Source organism: Crocuta crocuta, unplaced genomic scaffold, assembly GCF_008692635.1.
Source record: "Crocuta crocuta isolate KB4526 unplaced genomic scaffold, BGI_CrCroc_1.0 scaffold279, whole genome shotgun sequence".
NCBI classification, from domain to species: Eukaryota; Metazoa; Chordata; class Mammalia; order Carnivora; family Hyaenidae; genus Crocuta; species Crocuta crocuta.
The window spans coordinates 144,445-169,229 of record NW_027551570.1 but is presented as its reverse complement, the minus strand read 5'-3'; the positions used below and the strand labels follow the sequence as shown (position 1 = coordinate 169,229).

Here is a 24,785-nt window from a genome sequence, read left to right as displayed (position 1 = left end):
TCCTCTTTCCTCTGCTCCCATTTTCCCTCTCTTCTGACCTAAATCCCATGGACAATCATGAAAATCATAAACACATGTGAACTCTCAATTCCTTTTGTGCTTTATTTCCTTTCTTCAATCTAATGTTCCACCTGCTTCTCACCAGCAACCTCTCTCCTACATGTGGATTGAGTTATGATGATGATAGGGCTTTTATACTGCCTGTGTTTGAAAGTCAGATTCTAACCCTCCATACTGCTATATTCTAGCTGAGTAATTTGGACAACATATAATTTAAATAGTGCCTCAGATGTTTCATGTAGGATGAAGAAAGTATCAGCATATATTTCAAATACATACCATAAGAATTAAATGAGTTAGTACATGTTAATCAATGCCTGGCACTTAGTTAAGTCTTGATAAATGTTAGCTTTCATTGCTATTATTAAACATATTTTTCTGTCCTTTAAAACTCAAATTTAATCCAAGGGACAGGCAGATCCCTTATGAAAATTTAATTATGTCTGAAATATGGCAGAAATGTTGATATAAAAGAAATGAACAATTTGTTTATTTATTATTAAAACCTTAAATCATGATTTAGATGTCATGGTTTTCATAGTATAACAGTAACTACTAGGAATGTTTTCTTCAAAATAAAGCTCCCTTTTCTTACCATAAATTTCACCTAAAAGATATAGATGAGAATGGAGATGTTAATCACCATTAACATCTTAGAACATAATAGTTTTCTATACTCTTGCTGTCCAATATGGTGTTGTGGTTATTTAAGTTAAACAAATTTAAAATTTAAGTTCCTCAGTGGCACTAACATTTCAAATGCTCAATAACCACAAGTGACTAATGGCTACAATATTGGATAAAATACATATGGAACATTACCCACATCACAGAAAGTTCTACTGAACAATACTATCTATACCCTTTATTATACACATGTAATGATAAAATTGAATATAAATTAAAATCTATATTTGTGTGTTACTCTTTTTATTCATTCCCAATATAATAAGTGTATTATTAAGTGTATAGTAAGTGTTTGTAGAGTAAGTGTATAATTAGTAAGTAATTCAGTTTCAGTAGATGTGTTCTGGCTACTTCTGGAACCCATCATGTTGCTAGGTTGTATTTTAAGGTCCTTTATATAATATAGTCTTAATTGTCTTGCAAAAATTTGCAACTATAAACTTGTCATTAAATCTCTCTCTCTCTCTCTCTATATATATATATATAAATATATATATATATAGTTTTCATTAAATACATTTTGGAAGAAATTCCCTTATATTTATTTGTCTTATCAAATGACAAACACATTTTTAAAACATTGGATATGTGTTGTAAGCTCTTTTCATTTTTTTAATGTTTATTTATTTATTTTAAGAGAGAGCTCGCACACTTGTGCCTGTGGGCAGCGGAAGAGGCAGAGAAAGAGGAGACAGAATCCCAAGCAGGCTCTGCACTGCCAGTGTGGGCTCAATGCCACCAACCATGAGATCATGACCAAAACCAAGACTGGAGGCTTAACCGACTGAGCCGCCCAAGTGCCCCTGTTGTAAACTCTTTTGTAAAGACTCAGAAATATTTTACATCACACACATCCTTTCTAACATAAGTTCCTTGTTACGTATTCTAGTAAAGTGACAGTGTGATCTAGGAATATGGGATATATGAAGTAGAAGAAAATGGGATATACAAAAAGGAAATAATATCTCACAGTGGCAGCTAATGGAAACCAAGAAGATAATGAATTCATGAAAACTTAAAGAAGTATCCTTAAATGGATTCCAAGTGGGGCGCCTGGGTGGCTCAGTTGGTTGAGCATCTGACTTTGGCTCAGGTCATTGTCTTGTGGCCTGTGGGACACCTCAGAGCATGGAGCTTGCTTCCAATTCTGTGTCTCCCTCTCTCTCTGCCCCTCTCCTGCTCACACTCTGTCTCTCTCACTCAAAAATAAACAAACATTAAATAAATAAATGTATTCCAAGAAATTAGAAGAAGCTGGACATTATTAGCAAGATGAAGAAGAAAAAGGTCCTCCATTTAAAAAAAAAGAAAAAATTTCCAGGAAAAAAAATTGTTTTTAACCCACAAGAATATTGTAATCAAATATGAAGCAAGCTGAAAAGTATAATGACTGAATCACTTGTAGAATACAAAAAAAAGGATATTCGTTTGTCCTTAACTCAAGGAACAAATACAGGATTATTAGCATACACAGTATACAACCATATCACAAATTTAATGGTACAGCTTATAGACTAAGAATGATATATTTCCAAATCATGAAGTACAGAAGCTATGAAACATAAAAAGTTGTATTACAACAAATAGGCACATAATGCAGTAAATTCCATGTATTATCCTTTTAGTATTATTTCTCTTTTCTGCATATAGGTTGCAAATACTTCCACTGCCTTTCCAAAGAACAAACATGTAAACAACATAAATAGAATAAAAACTCTTACTTCATACACGGACATATTCCTGGGTGAGCACATGTGCATATTTTAAGCAGCTTGAGATTTAATTACTTTGGGTTCCAATGGACTAGCTGGAGGTGAAAACCAAGAGATCAAACCATGCAAAAGGTATTTAACCAAAGCATCTGTCTTTATACATCACAGATATCCTGTTTTGCATCAGTATTATTACTGACCATTTATAAAATGGTCCACACACAAAACAACAAATCCCACAGGAAATATATTTTGATACATATGAAATGCAAAATTTTACAAACACTGCTTTTTGAGTGCTATCTTTATGTGATTTTTCTTTTAGTAGCACCTTTATTTCTTAAGGAAAGTGTTTCACATGGGGTATTTCGGGGTGAAGCAGCAGATAAGGAGGGTCAACCTAAGAGAAGACAAGAGAGAAGGGGCAGAAAGAGGGCAAACATCATGACAGCCTTCCTCATGGCCACAGAATCTCCTGTCTCAATCAGGTGCCAGCAGGCTGCTGACGCTAGAATTCTGAGACCCAACTGATTTTCCTTAAACCAAAGCTTTCAAGGAAATGCAAAGATATGCCTCGAAGTATCAAAATTAGATTAGATAAGCAGAACAGGGGTTGTTATTGTTTAATTTTTTTGAGATAAAGACAGAGCAGTAACATATATGAGCACAAATTAATGGTAAGTCCATTCTAAAGAGATATTTCTGGGTTGGTCCATTCAAAGCTATCCTCAGTTAAATAGATTATTGGATATATTACAAAGTAAAGTCCTCGGTGAGATATTTAAAACAAAGTAAAAGATGATATAAAATATCAAGAACAAGACGTGAGAGTGGTAACAAAATCAGAGTCTACCATTAAGTGAGCAAAACATTTACCATCTAGACAACGCCCTCTCTTCAGTATGTATAGAAAATGAGACAGCAAGTTATAATAGGTCCTATATAATGCTGAGCACATTAATTATATGAAAAGTGCAGGAATAAGCATTTGCACATAAAAAGAAAACTCCATCATTGAGATTATCAAGAAGTTCATACACGTAATTACACAGTACTTTTCCAGCCTTAACACAATGAAGCTTTCAAATAGGAAGAAAAATAGACCAAAGCATATCATTATCCCCAAATCTCTAAGTGATCTTGATGATTTTTAAGTTTCAAGAAGTTTATAGAGAAGGAAATATAAACCTCAGAGCTGCACTGAACTAACAAGTACATTAACAAATGCATATAGTTGGTTATGAATTGATTTTCTCATAGACCCTCTACTACTTTCTAGATAGATATAAGGTAATTAAATTCAGTCACTAATTGCTTAGCAGTTATTTTCATTTTTTTTCAGACATTTCTTTAATATGACGAGTTTAGGGTGACATTGAGACAGTTTGAAAAGTCTAGTAGAAGCCTCAAAGTGCAGTGTTATATTTTCACAATGCTTTATATCTTCGTGTAGCACCGCATCAGTCGTGATATGCTAGGTTACACGACAGTGACAAAGTCCTAAAATATTAGTCACTTAAAGAAATAAAAACTTAATTCTTGCTCACACCACCTATCCATCTAAGACCAGCAGGGCCTTCACTGTAAATCAGCCTCGCTCTGGGTCACGAGCTACTAAAGCCTCCACCATTAAAACACTGTGTTGGGAGAGAAGGCAAGATGGTGGAGAAGTAGGGAGCTCTGTACATTTCACTCACCCCCATCTCTCAAACAGAGAAGGCCTGAAGCCATAAGAACACTTACAGAATCCAGGAGTTTGGGAGAAAAAGGAGACAGAGTCTGCTGAGAAAACCTTATAGCCCTGAGTGCGAACTGGGGAAGATAAAAAAGGGCTGGGACCCAGAGGCACGGAGGGTGGGGAGGGAGCGCCCTTTGCAGGGAGCCGCAGTGAGTCGAGGGGAAAAGAAAGAGCTGTGGAAACTGCTTGAGGAACTGTCCCTGTCCCTGGAGAAGAGAAAAACCTCCACTCTGGACACAGAGGGATCCGGTTTCCAGCTGTGCAGCTGAANGCTTGAGGAACTGTCCCTGTCCCTGGAGAAGAGAAAAACCTCCACTCTGGACACAGAGGGATCGGTTTCTAACTGTGCAGCTGACCTTGAGCTGAATGCCCTGGTCCTAAGTGACATCAGGAGAAACCGCTCCTCTGCTGGCCAGCTCGACCTGGTGGGGAAGGAGGGGAAACAGCGGGGCCTGAAGCCTCCACCGCTCTTGCGGCTCCACTCGATTCCCAGTGGGGAGGCAGCTAGCTTGAAACTGCTCAGAGGCACTCGGCCTGCGGTTTACATTTCGGGTGGTATCAATGGGGCATGCAGACAAGGATTTGGAAACAAGCTGTGGCATGTGACATAGAGCATGGCCCACCTCAGCTATGCCCATGGCACAGGGAGATCAGACCCAAAAGAGTGAGTTACAACTCTTGGCTCAAGAAGGGACTGGGGCGCCGGCCTCTTTCTCCCCACAACCACCAAGGCTGGACCTCAGGGAGCAGCCAGCAGCACCTCAGTGGAGGCTAAGACCTGCCGACACCAAACCACAACCATCCGCCCTAGAGAACTGCCTTTTTTTTTTTTTTAAACAAGAGCCCAGGGCAAGAACAACATGGATGCACTGCCCTGATTAATTCTAGATCAATTCTTTCTATTCAGATATATTTTCCCTTGTCTCATTTGTAGCCCTCCCCTCTGCTGGACTGGGCACTCTGGTCCCTGGTTTGCTTAAACAGTCACATTTAATCCATTCTCTACATGTATATTCTACACCTCTACTGCTACCTTACTATCTCTCTCTCTCTCTCTGAAGTAATCAGACTATATAGTTTTTCTGAGTAACATTATCTTCATTTCTTTCTCCTTGCCTCTTACCATATTCTCCTCTTTCTCTCTCTGAATTAAGTTTCTTAGTCTCTCTGCCTGGTCATTTCTCTTCCAATTTTGCTTCCTCCCCGCCCTGTCATTTCTCTCTTTGTATATGCTCTTCCATCAGCACTGCATACACATGGCTCTTTATTTGTCGCTGCGAATTCTGGTTTTATGCTTTTAGACTATCCTTTGTCTTTTGGGCTTTTTCTTTTTTTCTTTTCTTTTTCCTTTTTTCTTTTTATATTTATTTATTTTCCTCCTTCCGCTTTTTTTTCTCTTCTTTTTCTTTATCTTTTTTCCTTTTGGTCTGCAGTTTTGTTGGATTTGTCTGTGCATTGCTGTGCCTTTGTTCCCTGTGTGTTTGTATGTCTGTTTTCTTTTCCAGGGTTACCTCAAGAAAAAACCCAAAGAACACATGGTGGAGAGTCCCAAATGCCACTACGAGTAGGGAAATAAAACAACCAAGGTCTCAACAAGAGAGAACAAGAGACACCATTCAAAGAACACTTCCTGAATGGGCACTCCCGGGACAATCAAGGAGCCTTCTTTAATACAGCAGTACTCGCAGGTGCAGAGTGCATTAAAAGCTTTTAAAACTAACAGGAGACAGAAAGTTAGCCAAAGTGACAAAACAGAAGAACTCTCCACTAAAGAAATTCCAAGAAGAAACCACAGCTAAAGAACTGCTCAAAACAGATATAAACAACATAATTGAACAAGAATTAAGAACACTAGTCATAAAATTAATTGCTGGGCTTGAAAAAGGCATGGAAGACATCAGAGAAACTACTGCTACAAAGACTATGGAGCTTAAAGGTAGTTGTGATGAATTTAAAAATGCTATAAATGAGCTGCATAATAAAATGGAGGCATCCAATGCATGGATTGAAGAGGCAGAGAGGAGAATAGGTGATTTAAAAGACACAATTAGAGAAAAAGAGGAAACCAAGAAAAAGAGAGAGAAACTGATCCAGGAACACGAAAGGAGAGTTCAAGAGCTGAGCGATACAATCAAACAGAACAATATCCATGTCATAGGAATTCCAGAAGAGGAAGAAAGAGGGAAAGGCGCTGAAGGAGTCCTTGAACGAATTATAGCAGAGAACTCCCCAATCTGGGGAAGGAAACAGACATTGAAATCCAAGAGGCAGAGAGAACTCTCCTCATGTGTAACTTGAATTGATCTTCCGCGAGATATATCATAGTGAAACTGGCAAAATATAAAGACAAAGAGAGAATTCTGAAAGCAGCTAGGGATAAAAGGGCCCTAACATACAAAGGGAAACCTATCAGAGTGGTGACAGACCTATCTTCTGAAACTTGGCAGGCCAGAAAGGAATGGCAAGAAATCGTCAATGTGAGGAACAGAAAAAATATGCAGCCAAGAAGCCTCTATCCATCAAGCCGCTCATTCAGAAGAGAAGGAGAGATAAAAGTCTTTCCAAATAAACAAAAATTGAAAGAACTTGTCACCACTAAACCAGCCCTACAAGAAATCCTGAGGGGGACTCTCTGAGGGAAATGTTGCAAGGAACACAAGGTACCAGAGACACCACCACAAGCATGAATCTCACAAAGGACACGATGACTCTAAACCCATATTTTTCAATAATAACACTGAATGTAAATGGGCTAAATGCCTCAATCAAAAGACATAGGGTAGCAAATGGATAAAAAACAATCCATGTACTTGCTGTCTATGAGAAACTCATTTTAGACTGGAAGATACCTTCAGATTGAAAGTAAGGGGATGGAGAAATCTCTATCATGCTACTTGAAGTCAAAAGAAAGCTGGAGTAGCTATACTTATACCAGACAAACTGGACTTTAAATTAAAGGTAGTAACAAGGGATGAAGAAGAGCATGATATAATAATTACAGGGTCTATCCATCAGGAAGAGCTAACAATTATAAATGTTTATGCACCAAATATGGGGGCACCTAAATACATAAACCAATTAATCACAAACAGAAAGAATCTTATGGATAGTAATATGCTACNAAGAGCCCTGGACCAGATGGCTACCCTCGGTAATTCTACCAGACATTTAAAACAGAATTAATACCCATTCTTCTCAAGCTATTCCAAAAAATAGAAATCAAAGGAAAACTTCCGGACTCATTCTACGAAGCCAGCATCACTTTGAATCCAAAGCCAGACAGAGACCAGGCAAAAAAAGAGAACTACAGGCCGATATGCTTGACGAATACAGATGCAAAACTCCTCAACAAGATACTTGCAAATCGAATGCAACAGCACATAAAAAGAATTATCCACCATGATCAAGTGGGATCCATTCCTGGGTTACAGGGCTGGTTCAATATGCGCAAATCAATCATGTGATACATCACATTAACAAACGGAAAGATAAAAACCATATGATCCTGTCGGTAGATGCAGAAAAAGCATGACAAAATACAGCATCCCTTCTTAATAAAGACCCTGGAGAAAGTCGGGATAGAAGGAACTTACTTAAACATCATAAAAGCCATTTATGAGAAGCCCTCAGCTAACATCATCCTCAACGTGGAAATACTTAGAGCTTTCCCTCTGAGATCAGGAACACGACAGGGATGTCCACTGTCACCAGTGTTGTTTAACATAGAGCTGGAAGTCCCAGCATCAGCAATCAGACAACTAACGGAAATAAAAGGCATCAGAATTGGCAATCAAACTTTCACTTTTCACAGACGACATGATACTCTACATAGAAAACCCGACGCCACCAGAAGCCTACTAGAACTGATCCATGTATTCAGTAAAGTGGCAGCATACAAAATCACTGTACAGATATCGGTTGCATTTTTATACACCAATAATGAAACAAAAGAAAGAGAAATCAAAAAACTAATCCCATTCACAATTGCACAAAAAACATAAAATACCTAGGAATAAACCTAACCAAAGATATAAGAGATCTGTATGATGAAGACTATAGAAAAGTTATAAAGGAAATTGAGGAAGACAAAGAAATGGAAAAACATTTCATGCTCATAGATTGGAGCAATAAATATTGTTAAAATGTCATTACTACCCAAAACAATCTACACATTCAATGCAATTCCAATCACAATTCCACCAGCATTCTTCTTAAAGGTAGAAAAAACTATCCTAAAATTTGTGTGGAACCACAAAAGACCCCAAATACCCAAATATTGAAGAAGAAAATCAAAACAGGTGGCTTCACCATCCCAGACTTTAGCCTCTACTACAAAACTGTCATCATCAAGACAGTGTGGGATTGACACAAAAACAGACACATAGACCAATGGAATAGAATAGAGAACTCAGAATTGGACCCATAATTGTATGGCCAACTAATCTTTGACAAAGCAGGAAGAGTATCCAATGGAAAAAAGACAACCTCTTTAACAGATGGTGCTGGGAGAACTGGACAACAACATGCAGAGGAATTAAACTAGATCATTTTCTCACACCATACACAAAAATAAACTCATATGCATAAAGGACCTGAATGTTTGACAGGAAACCTTCAAAACCCTAGAGGAGAAAGGAGGAAACAACCTCCTTGACCTCAACTGCAGCAATTTCTTACTTGACACATCCCCAAAGGCAAGGGAATCAAGAGCAAAAATAAACTATTGGGACCGCATCAAGATTAAAAGCTTCTGCACGGCAAAAGAAATGATCCATAAAACTAATAGGCAACTGATGGAATGGGAAAAGATAGTTGCAAATGACATATCAGCTAAAGGGCTAGTATCCAAAAGCTATAAGGAACTCACCAAACTCCACACCTGAAAAACAAACAAACCAGTGAAGAAATGGGTAGAAGACAGAAACAGACTCTTCTCCAAAGAGGACATCCAGATGGCCAACAGACACATGAAACGATGCTCAGTGTCCCTCATCATCAGGGAAATACAAATCAAAACCACACTGAGATCTACCTCACGCCAGTCACAGTGGCAAAAATGAACAAATCAGGAGACTCTAGATACAAGTGAGGATGTGGAGCATAGCAGCACTCTCCACAATAGCCAAAATATGGAAAGAGCCTAACTGTTCACTAACTGACAAATGAATCAAGAAGATGTGGTTTAGCTATACAAGGGAATACTACATGGCAATGAGAACGAATGAAATCTGGCCATGTGTAGCAACATGGATGGACCTTGAGGGTGTTATGCTGAGCAAAATAAGTCAGGCAGAGAAAGACAGATAGCATATGCTTGCACGTATAGGAGGATTATGAGGAACTTAACGGAGTACCATGGGGGAGGAAAAGGGGGAAAATAGTTGGGGAGAGGGAGGGAGGCAAACCATGAGAGACTCTTGAATCTGAGAACAAGCTGAGGGCTGATGAGGGTTGGGGAGAAGGGAAGGGGAGTGATGGGCACGGAGCAGGGCACTTGTTGGGATGAGCACTGGGTGTTATATGGAAGCCACCTTGACAATATACTATTTAAGAAAAAAATATATAGATATATATAACACTGTGTTGATATCCGTGACAGAGGAATGGAACCTAACACATCACACACCAGCTTTTCAAGTCTTCTGCCAAAAAGTGACAAATCACTTTCGATCACATTTTCTTGGCTAGAGCAAATGATATGTCATAACCTTATTTCAGGAGTCTGGATTATTACAATCCTTCCAAGTGAGTGATTAGTAAACATATCTAATCACTACAAGCAATGTATACGCTCTATTTTAAATTATTTCCTAATTTCCCGGGTAACTTTACGTTCCTGGAAATGAAATGTTGAATCCTATCCCTATTTCCAGGTTGTGAACTTTATGCAGTATCGGGCAGTCAGTATCTATGAATGAATAAGTACAGTCTGCAGAGTCCAATATTTTAGCATGTTTAACACGAAGTAATGTGGAAAAGAGACGTTTGGATTTGACATCAAGCTCATGCATAACCCTGCAAAAGTATCTCAGAAGTACGACACGGTGAGAGGAAGCAATGAAAGAAAAGCATGGGACTGGCCTTTCTAAACGTTTGACAGTGATTCCACGGAGAGATTTGGGACAGCAACTTGAAGGAAGTTATTCTATACAGAAAGGAGAAAACAACAGATCTGGAGGGTGAGCAGATGGGGAAAAAGAGAGTGAAGTTTTAAGAGAGAGGATGAGTAATTGATGAATGTTTAAGAGGTACCAGGAGGAAGTGGGATTATAAAATAAGTAAGTGGGTATTGAAATAGCAATCTTTTTGAGATGGAGATGTGAATCAGGATGGTTATAAATGAAACTGGTGATGAAAGAAGGAAAATGTGAAGGTGTACCTGTCTAATGACCTTCATTTCATCTAAGAAACAGAAAGCAGATAATATTCTGAATTTAAGAGTTGGCATTGGATCAAGGATTTGAAATGCAGGACAAAATTTTGAACAGCCTTTATAGGAAGGCAGCTACTAAGCATTAGAAGAAGAGTGGCAGTGAGAATAGATGTCCAGTTGGAAGTGAAATTTTAAATGGCAAAATACTCATCTCCAAAGTTACGAGAACTATCTCTATGATTTAATGACCCAATATCATAACTACAAATCATCTGGTTACACATCCAGGCCCAGAACCCAGGAAATGGAAGCAGATGACTTCTGACATTTAGCAAGAAGTAGGCTGCTGTGACTCCCTATACAAAAAAATTAATTAAAAAAATTTAAAAACCTGTAAAACTCTTTTTGCCCATTGTGACTTATTTACTGGGAACAAAATGAAAATGTAATTATAGAATGCTTCTCTCAGTGTGGCCATTTTATTTTTTAAAGTTTATTTCTTTATTTTGAGAGAGACAGAGACAGCATGAGTTGGGGAGGGGTAGAGAGAGAGAATCCCAAGCAGGTTAGACACCACCAGCAATTCGGAGCAAAATGCAAATGCTGTGTATGTTATTTTTCTTTCTAGTAAAAGGCTAATACCAGCTCATTTGTAAGGAGGTATTGGATTCTGCAAGACAGAAAAATCTCCTAGAAGTTGCATAACAGTATTTCTGTATGTATTTTAAGTTAGTTACATCAACTGCAGCCTCCTCCTAGAATTACCTAATGATGGTAGGTTTAAAGCGGCCACACTGAGGGGCACCGGGGTGACTCGGTTGGTTAAGTGTCCAATTCTTGATTTCAGCTCAGGTCACGATCTCACAGTTTCATGAGTTCAAGCCAGCCCCACATTAGACTCTGTGCTGACAGCATGGAGCCTGCTGGGGATTCTCTCTCTCTCCCTCTCTCTGCCCCCCACCTCCAAAATAAATAAATAAATAAATAAATAAGCATTAAAAAAGCTTTAATGTATAGAATTAGTTAAACTCTGAGAAAACAGTGTTGGTATTGAGACAAAAAATCAAGTCAAGAAGAAGGGGAGCTGAGGGGCGCCTGGGTGGCTTAGTCGGTTAAGCGTCCGACTTTCGCTTAGGTCATGATCTCGCGGTTCGTGGGTTCGAGCCCCGCGTCGGGCTCTGTGCTGACTGCCGGCTCGGAGCCTGGAGCCTGTTTCAGTCTGTGACTCCCTCTCTCTCTGACCCTCCCCTGCTCACACTGTCTCTCTCTCTCCCCTAGAAATTAAAAAAAAAAAAAAAAAACATAAAAAAAAAAGGGGGGAGCTGAATTTAGAGGCAAAATGATGAGCTCAGCTTGAAAGGACAATGGGAAGACCAGCAGAAATGACAGGAAATGACACCCTTTGGAGACATCTCTTACTGGTATGAAAACTAATTATGAACCACATGTAAACAAATGAAAGTATAAAGTCATTTATACTTCTGGGGCATATAATTTTTTAAGGGGGTTGTAAAAGAGAATGAGGTATATGTAGTAAAGGCAGCATAATGTTCAAAAACAAAGGTACTTTTAACGTAGAGCTAAGTTTTCAAAATTGTCTGTGGGATCACTTTCTTATTTGAATGGATGGCAAAAGAAAAGCTACAAACATCACACAGGAGGTTGAGATTACTGCGACTGTTAAAATCACAGCCACTTGACTAGCTTTAACAAGCTCCTCTTTGGGGACATTTCCAATGTTATCTTGGAAAGTATTCACAGTTGAACTCTTACAACTTGTTTCATTTTCTGAAAAGTTTCAGGAACTAATAAAACAAGAGCTAAATAAACTTTTACTAGACTATTGGAAGAGCATGATTTCTTTCCTGAAAACATATGCCTGGTAATTTTATTCTTTTAAAGCAAACTACTTTTACCATTTTCCACAAAACTGTGCCAAGCCATCCTCAAACTAACCTCCCAATGACTTCCAAATGACTTTAGTGTGCGGACACACATTATATCCCCATACATACACAGCCATATTCTCGGAATCAGCACCACGATTCTAGCTCCAGACGCAATAAGTATTGTGCAGTGCTTGGCAGCATCTTAAAAGACATGCTTCACTGTATTCTCTCTTCACATTATGAAAATCAACCAAAGTTTTGTAATTTATTACCATCATTTTTACTAGACTCCACTGCTGCTTCTATAAGAGCCAACTTCCAAGATTCAATGCTGTTTCTTTTAATAACAAAGCAATGACATGAAGTCTCAAATATTCCTTCAAAATGGAAAAAATACCAATGCCCTTGCATGCCCTGTTCACCGTAGGGGGCAGGAGAGGCACATTGTGTTGACATACGTTGTCTCACTGTGTGTCCCTCTGTTCACCTCATGCTTTAAGTGTTAGAAACAAAGAAATAACACTGTGACTTTAATGTTTTGACTCTCCTTTAGTATGAATTCATGAAAAAGAAATGAATAACTGTGTATTCCTAGGAGACTCTGATAATCAGGGTGATCACTCAGTTGGCACATTTCAGTTTCCATCAGGTTATAAAAATTGAGAGCCTTCTAATATTATTTGATTATGCTGCCCCTCTAGAGATCACTAGCTATTATTACCCTAAACCTTTTATTATTCTGAAACACACAATGTCAGTTATTAAAATATTGCATTTGATTTGTAAGGATGAGGGAAAAAAGAAACCCAAACCATGGCAGTCTTTTGCTGTTCAAAACAAAACTCGTTGATGTTGCATCACAAACACATTTGGGAAAGTAGTTAAGTTGCCAGGTTTCAAATTATCAGAAGGATGGAGTAAAAACAAATTCATTGAATAACACAGAATTTCCAAACTCAGCTAATGGACAAGATGATTCATTGTTGTGGTGTGGCAAGACAAAATGTAAAGCCAACCACTGGGAAAGCACAAAAATGCAGAGACTGGAAACTTTCAAACTCGGGCATGGAAAGCAAGCAATTTGCTATAATCAGAATGTAATAGGCAGCATTAATTTATAGGAAGATGCCTTTTGGAGTACCAAATTAGCCTAATCAATTTAGAAACTTATTAATGGTCCTGACAATTTTCCTTAAGGACCACATCAAGGTATATAACATAACTGTTAAAGTCACTTTAGTATTTGCATAAAATTAGTTTATCTTCACATCAGATCTGAGTGTGGTTATAAAACCTATCTTGGAATACATTTCAGAGCAATTTTCAAATTAAAGTTTCATTAGTACTCCCTTAATACTGTCATTTATTGATTGTTCTCATCTCCATTCCAGTCATAGACTATCACTGTCCCAAGTAATTCATTCCAATTTATGATAGACTTAACAGAAGCTATTTTCCTGCATAAGTGGAAAGAAAAGGAAACTATTCAGGGGAGCAGAGGGAACATCAGGCTTTGAGTCAGACAAGGTTAGTTCATGATCCAACTTTGCTACTTACCAGTTGCTTGACCTTGCCAAATCACTTGACCTTTTGTTTCCTTATCTTAAAAAAAATGTAACTGTGGTCATGGTAGCACATACCCACCTAATAACATGTGGGAAGAAACAAATGACAAATTACAGATGTCATTTCTGTATTCTGTGAAACACTATTTTATTGTTTCCTGTGTGTGTTTTAGTGTGTGCATTGACAGTAAAAAAGGCTTGCTCTAAATGGAAAAGAAATGTGAATCCCATCATTCATAATGCAAACCTTTTCTACCCTGAAAAGTATTTTGCTTTTCCTCAAACTTTCTCATGCATGCTAAAAAATCTTTATTAGGGAAACTTGTATTTAGTGAAAGGCAGTCTTTTAAGGAAGAAATTCTTCCTTCTGACTTCCTCAGAGTTCTGAAGGGTTCCTCTTCAACTTTTGGAAATTTCAATTCAGAAATCATGTTCTAATTTATGATCTAAAAAGAGAAAACATTTTTTGGAGCCCTTGGGTGCCTCAGTCAGTTGAGCGTATGACTCTTGATTTCAGCTCAGGTCATGATCCCAGGAATTCATTCTCTCTCTCTCTCTCTCTCTCTCATTCTTCTCCATAACCCTGCCTCCCCTCTTCCCTGCTCCTGCTCTCTAGCTCTCAAATTAAATAAATAAATAAATACATACATAAATACATAAATAAATAAACAGAGAAAGCTTTTAAAATTTTTGGTATCATCTCTTCAGGTTAACTTGTTCTGGTTTTTTATTTACATAGAGTCACGGAAGTACACATTGGGATCAGACATAATTTATGATAATAATTAAGAGTTATGCCACTCATTAATAAGGAATTTCTAAGGGCGCCTGGGTGACTCAGTCAGTTAAGCATCTGACTTCTGCTCAGGCCATGATCTCATGGTTCCTGGATTCTAGCCCTGCATCAGGCTCTGTGCTGACAGCTCAGAGCCTGGAGCCTGCTTCTGATTCTGTGTCTCCCTCTCTCTCTCTCTGCCCCTCCCTGCCTCAAGCTCTGTCTCTCTCTGTCTCAAAAATAAACATTTTTAAAATTTTTTAAAAAATAAGGAATTTCTACAAATACAAAGTGTTCACCAAAATCCATAGGAACTGAAAAATGGTATTTTGAAAGCAATTTCCTAAGGTCAAACTTTTCCTTGTGAGGTACTAAAAATCTTTATTCAACTGACTAAAAGCTATTAATTAATGAATGATCTAATCATCTCTACTCAGGAGAGACCAAATGATACAGTATACAAAAATTTGATAGAGTATTATGCTGCTTTTAAGACAATTCTCAGAGTATCTTAAGATTGTGATAACTAGCTCAACTCTCTACAAATTCTGTGTCTACCACATTGTGGAATTTAATTATTTACTCATTCAACAATGTTTTGGGATACCTACTTTGTTCAAGGCACTGTCAAGCACTGCAGGAGGTAGAAAGATTATTACCACATGGTCCTTGTCATAAAAGAATTATTCTCTATGGGATTATAGTTATCATTGTCTAGATCATTGATGTTGGGGAGACTTGTGAAGAATTATTGAAGGAAATCCAAATTAATTCAGTGTATCCTACTTATTCTTTAGGCAAATATGAACTTGCCCATTGCTTACTTCAGAAGTACCCCTTTAATTCCTGGAAGGTATACATTTTCCCAGGTTCTCCAAAGAGTCAGGCTGACTCCAGTTTTTAACTCGTCACAAGGAGTATCAGCACTATGAATCTGTCTAAGTAAGAGGGCTCACACTCACTGCCATGCAAGCATGGCCAAAAGTGTGATTAAAGGAAGCAAAATTTATAAAGTGTTACCTAAAGGATACATGACCTTCCCATTTCTCTAGAGACTTTGAAATGTTTAAAGACAAACCAGAAAGTATCCAAAAGTATCCAATAACTAAATTGCTCTTCATGTTATAAGAAAGATTCCTCTCAAAGTCTCTGCTACATTAACAACACAGATGTTGTTCACTGCATCATTCACTTCCTTTTTCATGAAGACTCATGGGAAAACTTCCTTCCAATCCCAGTCCTAGGAATGGTGTTTTTCTCTTGAACAACGGAGTTCTGATGATACCTGTGTCTATGGATCAGATCGTTGTTTAAAAACTTAGGGCCAAGAGCTCCTGAATAGCTTGGTTGGTTGAGTATCCAGCTCTTGATTTCAGGTCAGGTCATGATTAGGTCATGGGATTGAGCCCCATGTCAGGCTCCACACTGAGCTTGGAGTCTGATTAAGATTCTCTCTCTCTTTTTCTCTCTCCCCAGTTCACTTGCTCTCTCTCACTAAAATAAAATAAATAAATAAAACCTTAGAGCCAATATATGGACCAAGTCTTCCAAGTGGATAAACCCTTAGAACACATACTGGGGCATTTCTTTTCCTATCTTTCCTACTCCTAAGGAAATTTCTCTTTGTCATGTGCTTCAGAATGACAAACTGATCTTTAACTTTCTTAAGTTTAATTCAAATACACAGAAGTGCATAAATCATATGTACAATTTGATGAATTTTTGCAGGTGAATAAAACCATATAATCAACACTCAGATCAGGAAATAGAACATTTCAGCATCTTGTCCCCTTCCCCTCTAGAAACTATGATATATTGATATATTTATACATTAACTTTACTTAATTTTGAACAGTGTGTGAATGGAATCAGGCTTTTTGGGCTTTCTGACCTTTGCTGGTCAACATTACATTTGTGAGATTATTTATATTTTAGTCTGCAACTATAGTTTATTCCTTTTCATTCTAGTCCCTTATTTTGTAAATCTAATTTAGAAATATTTTACATTTTTAAGGTTATTTATCTATTTTCAGAGAGAGAGTGAGCAGAATAGGGGCAGAGAGACAGGGAAAGAGAATCCCAAGCAGGCTCTGTGTGGGGACTGATGCAGGGCTCGAACTCATGAACTGCAAGATCATGACCTGAGCCAAAATTAAGAGTCAGACCCTTAACCAATTGAGCCACCCAAGCACCCGACACTGTTTTTAAAACATCTCAAACTCATTGTCAAAAAGGTAAAGACACATTGTTTTCTAAGATATACCATCAAAGGCCCAGGGAACAAAATTAAAAGTGAACAAATTGGACCTTGAAAAATGTTTTAATCTGTACATCTAAAAAACATTACCAACAGAGTAAAAAGGCATATCATAGAATAGGGACAACTTGCAAATCATATACCAAATAAGGGATTAACCAAAAGATAATAGTGCATTAGTAAAACAGCAGCAGCAGCAAAATAAGCAAACTAACTCAAAAATGAGCAAATGACTTAAACAGACTTTTCTCCAAAGAAGACATACAAATGGTCACTAAGCACACAAAAAAATATTCAAGACACTAAAGCCTCAGACTTTGGCTCAGGTCATGATTCCACGTTCTTGAGTTAGAGCCCCACATAGGGTGCTGTGCTGACAACTTAGAGCCTGGAGCCTGCTTTGGATTCTAGGTCTCCCTTTCTCTCTGCCCTGCCCCCATGCGTGCACATGTGCAGGCCCTATCTCTCTCGCTCTCAAGAAACTACAGTGAGATACCATCTCATACCCACTAAAATGGCTACCATTAAAACAACAACAACAATGAAAAGGAAGGAAGGAAAAAAGGCAGGCAGGCAGGCAGGCTGGCCAACGAAGGAACAAACGAATGAAGCAGAAAATGAATCAGAGAAATTGGAACCCTTGTGCGCTGGGCATGTAAAACGGTACAGTCACGAAAAAAACCATTATGGCAGTTCCTCAAAAAATTACGAACAGAATTACTATGTGATCCAGCCATTCCACTTCCGGGTATGTTCCTAAAGGATTGAAAGCAACTTGGAAAAGATATTTGTACATCTATGTTCACAGCAGCATAATACACAATAGGCAAAATGCGGAAGCAACCCAAGTGCCCATCGACAGATGCGTGGATAAACAAAATGTCATATATACATATAATAGGAAGGAAATATTCTAATATATGCTTTTCTACATGGATGAACCTTGAAGACGTTATGCTAAGTAAAATAAGCCAGTCACAAAAAGACAATTATTCTATGATTCCACTTATATGAGGCACTTACAGTAGTCAAAATCATACAAACAGAAAGTAGAAAGATGGTTGCCAGGTAATAGGGAGAGGAGAATGTGGAGTTATTGTTTAAAGGGGATAGAGTTTTTCATGGTTTATGTATTATGATCATTTTCTTTAAAAAGGTAAGGAATAAATAAGTACATAAATAGTGTCTATTCACTAAAGCCAGAAAATCAACCAATACCTTTTAAAAAATGTAAAATGTAACAATTCCGAAAGAGAAGCTCTTAACATTTCAGCTAAACCCAAGTCCAATTAACCATAATATCTTATGAGTTGATATTTCTAGTTAATTAAATTATGTGATTGACAAATTGTTTATATTCCAAAACTTTTATTTTTATTTATTTTGTTAAATTTGTTCCTGATGTTTCGTTTTATTTTATGGCACATATAGTATAACCAGAAGGAACAGAGTTCAAAAATTTTCCTGTCCTAGCTATGTGTATGTATATTTCCTAGCTTAGTTCCTTATCTCTAACCTGAGCTTAATGGTAATTCTTTGTTCCTGAAATTTTGAATTAAACATAAAGGACCAATTGTACTCCATGAAAGTACTGGTTAAAAGGCACTACTTGTCTAGTTATTTGTTGTACACTAAAAGACTCCATGAGTCCAGGATCTTACTTTCCCTGTCAACTCTGATATCTCCAGCATCAATACTCTGTAAGCACCTAGTAACCATTCATCACGTATTTACTGACTGCATTATGTTAAAGTGAACAGAAAATAATTAATTGCGCTGAAGTCTTTGACCAAAAAAATCTAGTCAAAATTTGAACATAAGAAAACGTTCTTTAAAAATATATGAAAATTCTGTTACCTTCTACATTTTCCACAATTTAGTTATATTGGCTCTGCTATCTTTTCATACATCTAGCATAGTATAAAAATGTAAGAGTGATGATTATAGTAGACAAAATAATAACTCTCCAGCATTCCCACTCCAGGGCCTCAGACCCCAGCGCCCAGAACCTGTAAATGTCACCTTCTTTGGGAAAAGAGTCATTGCAGGTAGGATTAAGCTCAGGACCAGAAAGTAAGAAATTATTCTGGATTATCAGTTTAGGCCCTTAATACAATCACAAATGTACTTCAAAGAGAAAAGCAGAGGGAAATTAGACTCCCAGAGGAGAAGGCAATGGAAAGACAAAGGCAGGGACTACAGTGATTGGACCGCAAATTAAGAAATGCAAATGGCCACCAGAAGCTGCAAGAGGCAAAGTACAGATTCTGTCCCTAGAGCCTCCAGAGGGTGCACGGCCTTGTTGAGACCTTGATTTCAGTCCACTGATACTGATTCCAGATTTCTGACCTCCAGACTTGTGAGAGAATTCATTTCTGTTGTTTGAAGCCACTGCGTTTGTGGCAATCTGGTAGAGTAACTATAGAAAACTAATACATGATGGTGATCAATTAACCTATGAGATTCAATCACTTAGTATATGTTATAGCTAAAGCAATGTACAATAAGTTGACTAAATTCTCACAGCTTTTTTTTTTGTTGTTGTTTATTTTTGAAACAGAGAGAGAGAGAGATAGAGTGTGAGTGGGTGAGGGGCAGAGAGAGGGGGAGACACAGAATCTGAAGCAGGCTCCAGGCTCCAAGCTGCCAGCACAGAGCCCGAAGTGGGGCTTGAACCCATGAACCATGAGATCATGACCTGAGCCAAGGTCGGATGCCAACCAACTGAGCCACCCAGGTGCCCAACAAAATAGTTTTAAAATCTCGAGTTTTCAGGATGCCTTCTGGAGTTTCAAGTACATTTCTTTGTTTAAGTAAAAGTAAAGTAAAAATAATATAGACATACTTCATTATTGTTTCCTTCATTTCATTTGAGGGTAGATGAGAGATTGTTAAAGGAGAAAGCAATCCTAATAGTTTTTTAATGTTAAAATTATAAAAACAGCAGTGATTAACTCTTTAGATATGTAAAAAAGAACACCTCACAAGACCACAATAAAACTAAACAGAGAACGTCTGACCCCGTGTTATAAGAAACCTTAGCTAAATCCTCAAATGGACCACCTTAACACTGCACTGTAATAGTAATTGTTCTTCTCATGGAGACAGATAGGTCTAATGGGTAATGAAGATATGCCAAGATAAGTACTGTTTGCAGGAAGATGGACTACATAATTACATAGATGCAAAGTTAAGAACTGTCCTTTACTGCAAACCTCTGACTTAAGAGACCAGTTTAGAAATGCTGTATGTTTGCCAACTTTGGTACGTATAATTCCAGATCGGAGAGGAATGCCGCTTTGTGTTTCAAATAAGGCAAAAAATGAAACAAATGGTTGGATGACACTACAGACAAAGTAATAAAGTCATTAAATGGCCTGGAGTTCCCTGTTGCCACTCTAAAACTCCGTTCTAGTATTCTCTACCCGTGCATCAGTAGGTTAGGAAGAAGACACTCTTTGAATCCAATTCTCAATCTCTGCAAAACACTAAAAGTGGTACAGAATTATTTGGATCTGATTAAAATCACATTTCAAATGTGATAAAGACTTTGTGAAGAAATCTCTTTCATCTCTGCTTCTCAATATCCTTAAAGTTCTCCCTCATTGAGCTTTACTTTTATTTTTTAAGTTAAGGCTGGGTCAGTCCAGAAATAGGAGTCTTTGCCAATCTTAGCAAGCCCTAGATTACATAAATTAATGCATTTTTAGCATACTGGAATTTTTTAAATAATCTCAAATGTATTTGTTAATTACTTGTTCAAATTAATTGCACCAACAAATTTCAGGCGCATAACTCCATTTGAGCTGCAATCAGTTTCCAAAGAGGCTACTTAAATGCTTGCTTTATGTTCAACTCACAGGCATTATTTTATTCAAACTCTCTCTTTAGAGCACCTGTCAAAAAACTAATGAGTTTCATTTACCTTGAGCTCTAAACTCTTGCAACATTAAAAATTAAAAATCCTTCCCAGAGACACCTAGGTGGCTCAGTCAGTTAAGTGTCCGGCTTCGGTTCAGGTCATAATCACGCAGTTTGTGAGTTCGAGCCCCATGACAGGCTCTGTGCTAATAGCTCAGAGCCTGGAGCCTGCTAGGGATTCAGTGTCTCCCTTGCTCTCCACCCCTCCCCTGCTCATGGTCTCTCTCTCTTTCTCTCAAAAATAAACAAACATTAAAACAAACAAACAAAAAAATCCTTCCCAAATATCAGTTTCTTCAGGCTGTGATATCAATGTGACCCAGATGCTTTGAGAGTCTAAATCATTTCCCAGAGATTTGGTTGTTCAAATCACCAAACAATAGCAAATAAACTCGTAGTCCTTTTGTGAAAATATGAAACAAAAAATTTGTCAAACACATTTCTCATGTGATTATAAGGTTAACGCACTTATAAGACTCATCATAAAATATTTTGTAGCTCAATAATTCATATTTATAATTAGTTTCAATACTTCATTACTACGGTTAAATATGTTAACCACTGTAATAACCTCATTAACTACTTCTAAAAAACAAACAAAACCTCTAGGCATCTTACTCCTATACTGTTTTTATATTTCTGCGAATGTATTCAGAAATGGATTATAGTACACAAAATATGATTTTTAAGACTTCAAATATATCAAGAGAAAAGACACAAATGTAAATTTTATGCAATGCTACGTTACTACTAGAAAACACAATTTAACCCTAAGACAAAAGAAAACACAGGAGTAATTATTAGTTTACTGAAAGAGAGAAATATCATTTTATTTGAAAACAGTAAGATACTATGCAAGCATAATGAAACCTAGTAAGATAACTTCTCAAAGATTCTCTATTTTACAAAGTTGTTCCCCCATCTGGGACATGAATATCATTAGTTTCCCAATGGACTTATATCCTTTTATTTCATAATTCCATTCATGTGCAGGCAAATCAGATCTGCGACTTAAAATACATCACTATTCCCCAGATAAGCATAATTACAGCTTATGAAGAAATGAGACAAATACAATGTATTTGTTGCTTTTGTTCTTTGTTTTAAAACCTCAAAATCTTTAGACAAGCACATAATAAATTATCTGAAGAACTCATCAGTAATGAATTTATAGTTGGAGATTACAAGAAAAATAATGGAGGAGATGTCCTCAACTACCTGCATACACTTCGCAGTAAGGAACGCAACATCTTAATTAAATTTCAGATAAAATAAGCCCCAAATTGGATGTGAATCTTTTAGCCAAAGTTGTTATTGTAGACGAGACACTATGTTTTGTTGAATTACAAATGTTTTTCATTACTGAACTTTTGATGCACCTAGTAAATAGCAAATCACAGCAGGAGGTGTAATTGTTTTGAAAATACTGCTGAAAATAAAAAGGAAATTTTCAAACAAGCTGCTTGTATCTCTTAATAGAAATTCAACATCCTGTTAGGATCTGAGCATTAATTATAAGCTGGCTAAAATATGAGAGTGTCCAGGTAGACCTCAGGATAACTCTGGAGAGTCATACAAATGTGATGTTAGCACCAGGTATATTTAATGTTATAAATCACATGTTGTTAAGAGAAAGGCAATACAATCCTTCTATTGATTTACAATAAAGGGGTAACAGAAGAAATATTGTCAAGGGGAACAGCAAGACCTCAGCATTTAGCTCTCTCCCTAGAGATGGCAGGCCAAATTACATAAATGCCACACATTTTTCATTTGATTTGAAGTCTAAGTTCGACATTTCTGTTAAACATTTGAAACAGTTGTAAATCAATCAATGATGTGGCACTAATTTTTCATGGGGCTTAGAACTCAGATAGCCCTCCCACTTTTCGAATGAGGCTCGACAAGGTTGAGTCGTGATTGGAGGAATCAACTTTGAAGTCCAGCAATCTTGGGTTCTAACACTAACCGTGGAACTTTTCCAAAGTTTACATCTCTAAGGCTCCTTTTCCTTATCCACAAAATGGAGAAGGAAAGATGTTGCCTTCCTGGGATTGTTATGTATTTAAAGGAGCTGTAGAGCTCCTTTATACATATGTATCCTTAATACAGTGCTTAGTGTGCAGTGACTGGGAGAAATGTTAGATGCTATTATTACTGTTGTCCTTATTCTTGTCAAATGACCCCGAGGTCCTTCAGTCACTCCGACAAAGAAAAGCGGTCCAGACATCCTATACTTTGGCTTAGGCTTCTGTCTGCTAACATGCATAGCTTCTAGCACTTCACTTCCTGAAATCTAAGATGATACATTAACTCAAGATGCTTGCCCATTCCCCTAGTCTATGGTTTAGCCCCATGCATAGAGCACTCAAGTTAATTTCTGAGGAACATCTGGAAGGAAATGTGAAGAAATCACAGCAACCCCCGGACATGCTGTGCTGCATCAATCTACATAATTTGAAATGACCCATATTTGCCTTTCATGCATAAGGACCAGAGTATAGTGACTAAATTACTCAGTACGGAGCAAGGGTGACATGAAAACCCAATAGGGGATAAACCTTTGCAGCTGGTTTCAGAGAACATGGTGAACCAGAATTGAGTGGACATGAAAATCACTTTTAACAGACAAGTAGCAAAGAGCCTCAAGAGAAGAGAAAAATGTCCCTGTGAGATCCCCAGAAAGCACCACAGGAATGTCAGCAAAAAGCACCAGCTCAGGGTCCTTCCTTAGACCTACACAACATAAAGAAGTCTTCCAAGTCAGTTCAAGCTTCCACGATTTGGAGATGATGCTCAAACACCCAGGAACATTACATTCCTTGTTACTTTCGCTGCAGCTCAGGCTGAAGCAGACATAAACATCGTCCCCAGAAATACGTGATGCAGACAAGTCTGAACTGTAAGGGACACAGACAGGACACTGGGCATTTCACAAGGGGCGGGGGTGTATTGGGCGCCGCAGGTTTCCTCTGACCCCAATTTGCACGCACAATAAAACTTCTCCCCAAATGCAAGAAGTCACAAGGCACGCAGACCCTGAGCTCTCTCTTCCAACTCAATCCCCTGGACCAGGAAAGCAATCAGATCCAGGGGCACGGATTTGCCCTTAACCTCCCAACCCCACCTTAAATGTTAAAATTATTTCCCTGGAGGAAGAAGGCTTCCTGTAACTCAGTAGCTTTCCACATTGCCCTCAAATCCTGTGCATCCGGAAGAAAGATCTTGAAAAGAAACAAAAAAGAAAGAAAGAAAAGAAAAAAGACGAATTCGAAGGAAGAAAATGAAAAGAAAAGACAATCACGAAGCTAGCCCGCTGTGCTTTCTTATCCCAACAACTTCGCCAGGTTTCCCGAGGAGGGAGCGCGCCCCACGCACACACCCAATAGGAGACCTGCGGCAGGGAGCCCATCCTCGGTGGCCCAGCCCGAGCCTGGCTGACCCTGTCGCCCCCTGCCGCTGCTTCCTCTGACCCTTGGTCCCCTCAGCGCGTGGTGTCTGGAGCCCCTCAAGCTCTGCGATCTACACTCCGGCCCCCACCACCTCACATGTCTGCGGGGCGCCGAGCNGGGGGCGCCCCGCCAGCCCCGTGCCCAGCCCCACCGCCAACTCCGCCACCCGCACCGAGACACCTCTTTTGCGCGCAACTTACCGCGGCTGGACTGAGCTTTCGGCGCCCCCAGCAGCTTTTCTCTCCTTCCCCCCGCCGAGCCCTTCTTCCTCCTGCTGGCGGCCGCCCTGCGCCCCGGCCCTGGCATCGGGAGGAGCGGCCGCCCGGGCTGGCTGGCCCCGGGGGCGCACAACTGCC

General features: G+C 38.4%; 1 protein-coding gene across 6 annotated transcripts in view; it reads right to left on the bottom strand.

Annotated features, from left to right (window-relative positions):
* LOC144220593 (uncharacterized) overlaps positions 1 to 24,757 on the bottom strand; it is a 402,447-nt gene extending 377,690 nt beyond the window's left edge. For all 6 annotated transcript variants that reach the window (XR_013331791.1, XR_013331790.1, XR_013331792.1 and 3 more), the window contains exon 1: positions 24,630 to 24,757. Coding sequence is in view for 3 of the 6 variants with exons in the window: in XM_077750900.1 (XP_077607026.1) it covers positions 24,630 to 24,735 (106 nt within the window). In the remaining 3 variants the exon portion in view is untranslated. The remainder of the gene's footprint in view (positions 1 to 24,629) is intronic.
* Positions 24,758 to 24,785: the final 28 nt, after the last annotated feature.